The 11,471-nt window shown below is 40.9% G+C and overlaps 2 protein-coding genes across 9 annotated transcripts; one reads left to right on the top strand and one right to left on the bottom strand.

Moving 5' to 3' along the window:
* Positions 1–154: 154 nt before the first annotated feature.
* Positions 155–1,488, bottom strand: ngrn (neugrin, neurite outgrowth associated). Its single transcript, XM_068342897.1, has 3 exons — positions 1,138–1,488; positions 958–1,068; positions 155–866 (listed from the first exon to the last, which is right to left on the bottom strand). Exons 1-3 carry the CDS (start codon positions 1,356–1,358, stop codon positions 302–304), a joined length of 897 nt encoding a protein of 298 aa, XP_068198998.1. The 5' UTR covers positions 1,359–1,488; the 3' UTR covers positions 155–301.
* A 1,852-nt stretch (positions 1,489–3,340) lies between these two features.
* nfyal (nuclear transcription factor Y, alpha, like) lies at positions 3,341–11,416 on the top strand. 8 transcript variants are annotated; one of them, XM_068328367.1, is made up of 10 exons: positions 3,341–3,465; positions 4,246–4,352; positions 4,546–4,632; positions 5,526–5,672; positions 5,992–6,123; positions 6,205–6,307; positions 6,422–6,591; positions 9,507–9,680; positions 9,981–10,091; positions 10,336–11,413. In XM_068328367.1, exons 2-10 carry the CDS (start codon positions 4,272–4,274, stop codon positions 10,396–10,398), a joined length of 1,068 nt encoding a protein of 355 aa, XP_068184468.1. In that variant the 5' UTR covers positions 3,341–3,465; positions 4,246–4,271; the 3' UTR covers positions 10,399–11,413. The 8 variants fall into 8 exon arrangements, with proteins under 8 accessions (XP_068184468.1, XP_068184476.1, XP_068184473.1 ...); XM_068328368.1 differs by lacking the exon at positions 3,341–3,465 and adding an exon at positions 3,484–3,754; XM_068328375.1 differs by lacking the exon at positions 4,546–4,632 and having other exon boundaries at positions 6,422–6,573.
* The last annotated feature ends 55 nt before the right edge of the window (positions 11,417–11,471 follow it).

The raw sequence follows: 11,471 nt of genomic DNA on the forward strand, positions 1-11,471 counted from the left end.
AATGGAACCAGAACGAAAATCACACCAACAACTCAAACTACCTTGTGTTAGTCTCAGGCTTTCATCAGTCAGACGCACCCAGGTTGTGGGATTACTGATGCAAACAGGAGAAAATTTAAGCCTCATAGACAAAGCTAAGTGATTGACACTACAAACTAAAGAATGATTTTTTTATTTTGTCCACGAAGTATTTGCAGCAGTAAGTTCAGCACATTGATCAGGCTAATACTATAAAGAACAAATCTGATAGTTGTCATTGCTAACACTTGAATGGGCATGGCTAACAGTTAACAGAAACTTCTCAGATTCTATACAATAAATTACCCTCCACATCAAAGAACTCATTCCCAACTTGCTTGACAGGAGATTTTTCCATTTCCCTGAACTTCTCCAGTTCTTCCTCGGTCACCACCCATCCATCCCAGGTCTCTTCATCCTCTCTGTCCTCTGTAGAATTCATGTAATTGGTTGTGTCTTCTTCTGTCACTGGGGTATCTTTAATAAAACCAGTTCTGATCCGTCTGTGCTTCACAGTAACAGCAACCGTCTCTGTCAGTGATGTCGACACCTCAGGCAGCAGCGTCTTCTCAGTCACAGGCACCAGTGTGCCTTTCCCACTTCCTGGTGGGAGTGCTGTTTGTGTGCTTTTCCCTAGAAGCGTGGGTTTGCCCAGATGGGTCCCAGCACCTACCTGCTGCACCTGTTGACCGTGATTTTGCATTACTTTGGCATTCTGCTTGGCTTTTATCTCAGAAGTGGGAACAAACTTGCTCCGGAGGATTCTCAGGATGACATCAGGGGTGACAGAAAATCCCTCAGCCAGACGATCGACCGTCCATTCATCTGGTCGCTCTTGCTTCAGGTATCTATTTTGAGTAATATTTGATTTTAAAACATCATGTGTAATTACTTGAAAAACAGAAAAGTTATTTCTTGCGAGACTGTTGGACAAGTCACCTGATTTGCTCAATCGCATCCCAGTTTAGCGTCCTCTGAGGAGCTCCTCGTGGACTCACCTTCCTTCTCATCATGTGGTATTTCACAGTGGTTCGTCTCCTTCTCTCTTCACTGAAAAACACACAAACATTTTAATTTCCCATCACAAAAAGCACCGCACCTTAACTTCATGACACTTACTCAACCAACGCCTGAAGCTTCTCTTCCACATCCTCAATGTCGACTCCTTCATCGGACATCCCATCGCTGTGCCTGGGAGCTCTGTGGGATGTCCTGTCCCTATACCCGTGGTTCTGTCCCATGGCTCCTCTGCTTGCAAGTCGACAACTGTTAATGGAGGCTGGGGGAGACGGAGCGCCGACCCGGGAGAGGAGACGGACGACGTGGAGAGGTCGGGCCATGAGGACAAAATCACTGGCAGAACCTTTAGTAATCAAAATGTCTCTACAGAAGACTATCAGTACAAGTTGTACCTGCAGTCACACTTGAGCACCCTGACACTCCTTGAAGTACTTCCGCAGACATCAATCTCACGACGTCAAGATTTGGCTATTCTGCCCCCTATTGGATTGGAGGTGCAATTAATTTAGCACAATAAACGCAGGAATCCCATCAATGCAGTTCAAAACAATGCAATTTAAGACAAGTTCTGCAGCGCAATGATCCAGCTTGTTTTATGAACATTGGTTATTGTCTAATCGGAATCGCCTATCAATAAAACAAGAACACTGCAAACGCTTCAAACTCTGGGGACACAACCTAGTTTAACTTCTCCTCTGATGGGCGCAACAGAGAACTACAGGTCATAACAGTCAATCACAAGAGAAACGTCTTCCCACAGGACTATAATGAATAAAATGATACAGTATATTTTAAGTTAGCTGTTAATGTTAAATTTGCTGTTATATGTTAAATTAGCTGTTAATTAATTGTTTCTTCAACCCCTTGGGGACAAATACACTGTAAAGTTCCCACCTATAAATTTGAATAAGCTCATTTGAAAAAGTCACACGCTGTCACCAACTCCACCCAGTACCTGTCAATCAAACGCCCAACCAATCACGGCACCCAGCCAATCACGGCACATCTGCCAGAAGGCATCATGTGAACAATATGGCCTAATGTATTTGCTATGTTAGGAGAAGGAATAACTATACATGGACTTCCTAGTAAACATAATTTTGGAGTGTCAGGACTGTTCCAACAAATTTTCATGTTTTTGAGCAGAGTCCAAACAGCAGGAACGAGACAGAAAACAACAACGAATTCTAAAGGAAACTCCGACTGACAGAGAGGAAAGGATTGCGTCACAAAAAGAGAAGTACTGTATTGGCCCGAATAAAAGACGACCCTGATTATAAGACGACTCCCTCTTTTTCAAGACTCAAGTTTGAAAAAAGACTTTTTGAACACCAATTTAAATTTTTATACAGAAAAAAATTACAGTACATCTGAAATAAATGATTATAACAATATATTCAATATATTCGATCACATTGCAATTGTTTGAAGACTCTGTCTCATTTATCACCATCATCTTGAATTTTGCATCATAACTTCTCCTCAGCTGCTGGTTAACCTGGCCGATCTTCGACCCACTTGTCTCCAGATTGTTGCTACGTTTCTCCATTTTCTGTTATCTCTTCTCTTATTTTCTTCTCTTTTCTCTCTTACCACTATGTTTTATTTTTCTTCTTCGTGACAAAGGTTCGCTTTGGCCTGCGGAGTTGAGTTCAGCATTCGTTTTAAAGATATCTGGCGCCATCTAGCGTTGTGAATGGGTATAATGTCTAGACCCCGAATGTAAGACGACCCCCACTTTTTCAATCTTATTTCAATGCAAAAAACACCGTCTTATGTACGGGCCAATACGGTACTACTTAGCCAGAGCCAATCAATACCAAGCACAAAAGGAAAACTGCCAAGAAAAAGAAAGGTGGGATATACAAAAAGTATGTTATACATTCAGTGTGTTAAAGCATTTTTTCTATCAAAAATGTATTTTATACAAATATAAATATATAATAAATAATAGATAAATATAATCTAAATAATAATAAATAATAGTAAAAAATAATAATATAATATATTAATATAACAACAACAACAACAATAATAATAACAACAATAATAATAATAACAATAATATCAACCAATGTGTATTTTGCTATTTTTATTTATTATATATCTTGCTTCATAGAACAAGGTAGCTATTTATTCTTTTCATATGCTTGGTATGAAGTCTGATATTGTTTTATCGTGGAATTTCCACAGGTTCCCGCTAGTTTGAATTGAATTGAGTAAGACGTCTAAAGAAATAGCGACACCTGCCGGTCACACCGGACTCCGCACCCCGCCAACAGACACGTCATCGCGCTCTACGCAGCTGCGGACCACCTCCCACCCGCCCAGTTTTCATTTGCGCCATTTTGTTCGCACACTTTGTTGATTGGGCTTTCGCGAGCTGTTGTAGAGCCAATCAGAGGGAAAACGGACAGCAGAGATACGGTAAGGGAGACCCGATTGAAGGCATTGGTAGTTGTCAGCACGGATTGGTTTGCTATGGACCAACCAAATTACTAACACAGTTAAATGCGAAAAAACGAACGGCATGTTGATTTGGAGCCGTGCGTTTCAGTCGGGCTGTGCTGTAAATAACATCTTGTTAGAAGTGTTGACGGGCTTCAGTGAGGAAACGTGATCCGAGGCGGTCGACAAGCTAACATTAGCTAGTTAGCAAAAAATATCGAATCTCAAACAAAGGAGTGGTTGGATATCACCATGTCGACCAGTAAACGTAACTCAAATATGATCAAATACGGTGAACAACCAGCCTCACCGGGACTTGTTTTGTTGACTTATTTGTTAACCAGCATCCCTGGAACAACCGTTGTGAAATTTACTAAGGTTTTTGTGAGCTAATGTTAAGCTAGCTGCTACGGACGAGGGCTGTGTGAGCGGACGAAACAACAACTTGGTCATAAACACTCAAAGCAAAGCAGCAGCTGATCTGTCAAGAACAAACATCCCATCGTTTATTTAGCTAATTTTTTAATCAGTTCCGATTATAGCTGACATTACGTTACATGTGGTTGAACGGGCCGCCAAGGTGTCCCCTTAACGAATAGCATGAGTTGGAAATAAAATATTAAAACACCCCCACTGGAAATGTCAGAAAACCCTGGGTTTTATTGTGGTCACCAAGGTTTTGGGATTCATTTCTAATGACGACTGACTACGCTGGTTTTAAATTTGAAGATGACTTAACGTTTGCGCCTTTTTCTGTAGGAAGATCACCGTGAGAATACCGAGACATGGAGCAGTACACCACTGCCACCACTACTACCGGCGAGCAGATAGTTGTGCAGGCTGCTAATGGACAGATTCAAACGCAGGTGAGCTCAGAATCTACAATAAATAAATCTGCTTAATACAACTTTTTTTTTTTGTCCTATCAATAATAAGACCCTCTTCTGTAAGATCACAGCTAACAGGCACTTCAATAAAAGGAGCTCCAGTGGATTCTAGATCCAAACTACTTCCTGATAATAACCTGTCTGAGACTGTATTGTCCTACTTTACCTGCAGACACAGGGCACAGTGACGGCTGTGCAGCTGCAAACAGATGCGCCAGTGGTGACGGCCTCAGGCCAGCAGGTGCAGACACTCCAGGTAGTGGTGTCACAGCCAGCCTGTTGTTGTCATGGCAATGTTACAGCATTCCAGTTTGCATGCCACAATCAGGGCTTAGTGACCCGTGTCTGTGCTGTTTGCTTCATCCGCTCTCCCCGCGCATGTCTGCCAGAATCGCATGTTCCTCAGCACAGTGTGTTGTGTATGGACCTTGGATTTAAAAGATGGCTATGGTCTCGCTTCCCTTGCCTTAAAAAGCAAGTTTATAAGTTGGAAGTTGTTCTTTCTGATGAGAATGGACAGTTTTGAAGTGTGAGTCATATAGTTTTGTGTTGCAGTTCAAAGAAGAGCCAGCATTGAACAGCATTGACCCACCACTGCCTGTTACACCTCTTTACCAATATCAGACCCATCTCATTGAAAAATGTCACTGATATCCTTCCATCTTGATTTTTTTTCCCCATGGTGACATTCGTGCCATAAGCATCTGTCCATCTATTGTGGTCACTCACTCATTTATGGATATAGTTTGGACCATCAGTACTAGTGAAGTTGCAGATGTGAATGCAAATACCTGTGATGGCAGCAGCAGTTCTACTATTGTGCTTTTAAGCAAATCTCTGGAATGAAAATGAAAAAATTACAATAATCTCAAAAGCAGTAAAAACAACACAGGAGAATCCTGTATTTTGTCTAAGGTCATGACAAAAACAGTTTAAAATTCACAATGTATTTTATGGGCTACAGTTATTTCACAGATTTGTTTTGTTTTTCCCTTCCTAAAACAAATATTGACAACTAATAATCAGATACAGTTTTTCTAATGTTGGATGTCTCTGATCTGACAGCATTTGCTTGTCCTGTGAATCAGTTTGAAGTGATGTTGATGTAACACAGGCAGTGCTACTGTAACAGCTTACTGTATCTCTGTGTAGGTCCAGGGACAGCCTCTAATGGTCCAGGTGAGCGGTGGACAGCTCATCACTTCATCAGGACAACCCATAATGGTTCAGGCTATGCCAGGGGGTCAGAGTCAAACCATAATGCAGGTCCCAGTATCTGGAGCCCAGGGACTACAGCAGGTGAGGGAAGAAGCTCACCTGCTTCATTATGATACATGTTCTTATTATATTATGACAGCACAGGAAATGTACTGTGCAACCTACACAGTTATGTATACATACATAGTATTCTTAGGAACAATATTGGTTGATTGGTGTAATTACGAGCATCCCATTGCACATTATTCACTTTCCTTTTGACAAATTATTTTATTTGTGTTAAGGTTAATAAGTTGATACAGACTTCCATGCAGTCTTTCCTGAGTGTATTTGGCCAAATGTTTGAGATCTCTACATTTAAATGAGCTGAGACCATTCTTTTTGCGATGACCATGTGCAGATCCAGCTGGTGCAGCCGGGTCAGATCCAACTGCAGGGGGGTCAGACGCTCCAGCTCCAGGGCCAGCAGGGTCAGCCCCAGCAGATCATCATCCAGCAGCCTCAGGCGGCTATTACTGCTGGGCAGAACCAGGTGTGCCATTCTGTTCATTTAAGTGGAAAAGCCATCTAATCATATTATCTGTGTGATTACTGGGAATTTTCTGCCCCCCAGGGGCAGCAGATCAGCGTTCAGGGCCAACAAGTGGCACAGACTGCTGACGGGCAGACCATTGTCTACCAGCCTGTCAATGCAGATGGAACCGTCCTGCAGCAGGGTAAACTCAATTTCCTCTTACCTCTGGTGTTTTCAGTTTTACTTTGTGGACCTTATAAACAGGAGCACAGTGGAGTTTGTTTTTGAGTAAGAGCCGTGGTTATATTGTTTGCAGGAATGATCACAATTCCAGCTGCCAGCTTGGCAGGAGCCCAGATTGTTCAGGCTGGGGGTGCAAACACCAACACTACGAACAGCGGCCAAGGCACTGTGACCGTCACCCTGCCCGTCTCTGGTAACATGGTCAATGCAGGTGGAATGGTCATGGTAAGACCCTGTGCAGAGGTACCCAATGCCTTACTACCTTATTTTCATTAATTTTTAGTTTTAAAATCTAGTCTCATACAGGGGTGTGTTGTGTAATGGGGTATTTTATGCTTTTATTAGCTCCAAATATACTTAATCAATTCACATTTATTACATCATTTACAACATTTTGATGAAGATTCTTGTTCATTGGGTCATGGTGATCCTTCACAGTCAAATCTAAAACAACTGAACATATGTTTGGCTTCCGATTTAACCTTCAAGCATCATTATAACTTCAGTGTAGATCATCACATCTGCCATTGTGTCTCCAATATATTTTAATGTGTAATCTGGGCTTGCACTAGGAGCTAGTATGACTAAGCCACTGTGGCTCAGTGTAAAAGAATTGAGTAAACCACAAAAAGCCACACTCGGTGTCCAAGAAAGTGGTGCAGCGCGCGGACGACCAACGCTCGTCGTGGGGGGCGTGGTGGTGTCCGGGGGGCCTTGCCCTGCATTCCGAGGGCAAAACCTTCTGTTCAGTTTACCTACAAAAATACACTAAAGTCAACAGTTCAAGCTGAACTATCTTTATTTCTGTCCTACTTTATGCAGGTATAAATGTGAGATTCAACAATTGAAAACTTCCATTCACTATGTGAAGATACAGTCATACAAAATATTACTCAGTGTTTACTTGTAAATTTTACTTAGACTAGAAGACATTTTAACTTTGACCACCACCAACACCATTGGTATGCCATAGTTTGTTTTATTTTTTTAATTCAATAACATTATTTTTCATTTGAATTTAAAAAGGCATGAAATATAGCAAGCGAGGTGAATACATATTTACATGCATCGCTGGTTATTCCTGCTGGTCATAGGGAACATAAGTCAAACAAGTATTGATAATATCTCTCATTTACCTTTCTGATCGGTCTGTCACCACTCCTCCCCCCTCTCAGCATTCACCATTTGTTTATTAATGAGGACTTTAACACTAACTTTACTATAAAGCACTGGATTCTTTTGATTGATCGTCCTCGCCTTGTTGTACACCAATTCACGGGTTCAGCTTGTAAAAAAACAATATCATACCTGAGTGCATATTTAATGATCGGGATCCAAAAGCTGTTGAGTCGATCCACTGGATGATAAGAAAGTTCTTGGAAGACGTTTCGTCTCTCATCCAAGAGACTTCTTCAGTTCTGAAGACGAAACGTCTTCAAGAACTTTCTTAACGTCCAGTGGATCGACTCAACAGCTTTTGGATAACTATGACCTGGATGACTGAGAACCTACACAGACAACTCAATGATCAGTACCATTCGGGTCACTTCGGCTATTTTCGTAGGCATGCTTTGTCTAAATTCCGTCGGCATGCGGAAATAGCGGCGCTAGCGCCGTTCGCTAAAGGAAATAGCGGCGCTAGCGCCGTTCGCTAAAGGAAATAGCGGCTCTAGCGCCGCTCGCTCGCGGAAATAGCGAGTTTTAGCCTTTTTCCCGTAAAAATAAGAACACCACTGTGGCTACACAGTCTAAAAACCTTGTAGCCAATCTGGAATTTACTTCGCCTATGGCGAAGTGGCAAATGGCTAGAGCAAGCCCAGGTAATGTATGACATATTTCTATTATTGAAATAATATTGTGATGATATAAAGAATGGACAATTTATAGTTTATTGTTAAGTGGTTTTTATAGTTTTTAAATATAAAGTGGAATAAATGATCTTGGCATCAAAATTCCAAGGCAATGCTGTTGGTAAATTATGTAATTGAGTTCAGTTAGAAGCAAAATTAATCCATCCTCACTGAATATCAGATTTATTGGCAGTGAGGAAGAATGAAGCGTATTCAGAGAACAGCAACCAACCCACATTATTGCAGAGTGGCAGCTCAATGATTCTCTAGCAGCACGTGAATATTCTTGAAGTAGAGGTTGTTGTCCATGAGAAATAGGTTAAGATTCCACAGGAATGTTGGACATGCTTTACATAAACAATAGGTCAATAGAGGCTGATTAATTTTGCTTCCAGCTGCATATTAGTATGTTCATTTAAAGCATCCTATAGACCACCAGCCGGGTGTTTTCACTCTGTTTTTGTCTTGATAGAATGTATCAGTGTTCAGACTGTGTTTTATTGACGCCACCTTCAACACTCCTGCACTTGTTGGGGCAACAAACTTGAACGTTTGAGATTCTTAGTTATTCAGATAAATTTGTGTCTTTTCTGCAAAAACTCCACTCAATATCAGCCTGAAGAGAAGCATTCAGTTAGACTGACTGAACACCTGATTAGCTGAGCAGGGCAGACTGAGGCTCCATTAACATCCTTAGCACCCAGAACCTTAAGTCTCAAAACTGGCTTTTCAGCCCAGTGTTTCTATCTTGGAAGTTCAATGAATGTGTTTTCTAGTATATAAAAAAAGCAATGTCCAATTTCTCATGTCATTTCTATCTGACTGTGGCCTGAACTTTGTCGTCAGTCCATTTGTCATATTTTTTCCCCTATAACTCCATAATTTACTGCTGCAGCCTTTAAAATAATGGCCACAGAAATAGAGGCCTGTGAAAACCTGACCAATCAAGAATGTTCTGCAAACACCACCTCCAAATTTTCTGCACTTCTGAGAAGTGCTGTTCGCTGTGTAGGAAGTGGAATTGGGCGTTTTAGAAAAGGGGGATAAATATTCTCTAGGGGAGAATGCACTCATTTCCTAGAAAAGTTTTTAAACCCTGCGGAAACTGTTAGAAATAGCATTTTTGAGTTTGAAAGCAGCGTTATGATCCACAACTCGCAGTATTTGGTAACAGCATAGATACTGATGGGATCCTGAATGCTATTTGCTGAGTAGCTGCTTGTTTCTGTGAGTGTGCTGATATATTTGTGTGATTTTATTTCCTGAGGTTCTAACTACTGTGACCCTGTTTATCTATCCCTCTATCAGATGGTGCCTGGAAGTGGTGCAGTTCCTACCATGCAGCGTATTCCCCTGCCAGGGGCAGAGATGCTGGAGGAGGAGCCTCTGTATGTTAATGCCAAACAGTACCATCGCATTCTGAAGCGAAGACAGGCTCGAGCCAAGCTAGAGGCTGAGGGGAAGATCCCCAAAGAGAGGAGGGTAGGCCATCGTTTCTGTGTTTACCACTTGTTCATTCATTATGAATGTATTGTCCCTGATTTCCAAAGATTTCCCATGATAAGAAATCATGTAAGAGTAATATTAAAGTGATCCCAATTTAATATTTTGAAGTTCTTGTAACTTTTCAAAGTATCTTCCTGACAAAGAATGACATGTTAAAAAATTGTTAAAGTCCCTTTGTTTGTCGATGACCGTAAAACTCTGTTTTTTAGGTGGGCGAAGTGATCTTTCTGCAAGTACTGCTGCAATTCCTTCACACATTTCCTATCTCTTTGGCAGAAATACCTACACGAGTCTCGTCACCGTCATGCTATGCAGCGTAAGCGAGGAGATGGAGGACGTTTCTTTTCACCGAAGGACAAGGAGGAAATGGCTTTAGCCCTGGCGCAGGTGAGAAGTTATGTGAAAAGAAGCATCCCCACATCTTTTCTCAGTTAAATCAATTAAGTTAGTTAAGTCAATTAACTTGCTGGTGTAAGAATATCATTGCCAGATAAATTGTCCAATAGGCATATCAAACTGCCTGGATTCTTTGAAAGGGTGATTTAAAGTCATATGAAATTAGCTTACTGTTAGGAACTAGAATAAAAATCCTGTATTCATTGAGATGATCCCCTCTCCACCACCTGTACAGCAGCAGCAAGATGCAGCCCAGGCAGCAGACGAAACTGTGGCCAAGATGATCCGAGTCTCATAGCACCACGGCCAACATCACCACATCCCTCTGTGAACTCCATCATGTCCAAGACTTTTCATCCCAGCAAATCCATCTGCCACATGTTCTCCTTTTATTTCCTTTTTTCCCACCATCAGGCACCAGACCACAGCACTACTACTGTTTTTCTTCTGTTATCTCTTAACTCCTACAGTGATCTTCCAGGGAACAGACTGGTGCGGGGGGGGGGGGGGTTGCTGAGCTTTTGAACTGCTCTGGTCTTATTCTCTTAAAATGGATAATGCTTCCATGGTCAGTTTTTTGCTGGTCAAACCCTTAGGATCAGCTTTTTTGTCATAAAAATGTGTATGTTAATAAAGCATGAAGTCATAGTTGACTAGTGCTAATCAAACAGATGACAGCTGTGAAGCCATCCAATGCCAGACCTGGGTCTGTAAAAAAACAAAAAAAACTTGACGAATTTGTCATTTTGTAAATAAGTGTTGCTGAGTTTGTTTTGAGTTTTTTTGTAAATGGTACAGATTTTTTTAAAGACTAATGGAGCTTGGTGTTAGATTTTGTGCTATATATTTCATGCAATGCCTTGTATTATTTAGATTTTGTTTTTCCAAACCATGTAGAGGTTTTAAAAATGGGTGACAGATTCAGCATCACATGCCCTACCTTTGTCTTCTGAGCAAAAACAGAAATGTGAAACAAGCTTTTGTACAGACATTCCTTTTTCCTAGTGTGTATTGAATATACTGATAAGCCACATTCATTTTAGTTGAACTGGTTTGCAGTTAGTGTTTGTATAAAAACACCTCTCATTACAGCATGTCGCATTTTCTATTCATGTAGTGACTTCTTTGAAAAATATTTCCTTTCATTTTAGAAATATCTTTTTTTTTACCCATCAAATGCAATTCTGCGGTCGCTTTTATAATAAAGCTTGAATTCATTATATATATTTGATATATATATATTGATTCAATTGATCAATGCTTCAAGATAGTGCAGTATGCTACCGAAGTGTGGAGTGGAGTAAATACTGTATTTCTGTTTGTCATTAAATATTTATGGTTTTATGTAACCAAACAAGCGATTCAGAGATA

The sequence above is a fragment of the Antennarius striatus genome, chromosome 2 (genome assembly GCF_040054535.1).
Source record: "Antennarius striatus isolate MH-2024 chromosome 2, ASM4005453v1, whole genome shotgun sequence".
In the NCBI taxonomy this organism is placed as follows: Eukaryota; Metazoa; Chordata; class Actinopteri; order Lophiiformes; family Antennariidae; genus Antennarius; species Antennarius striatus.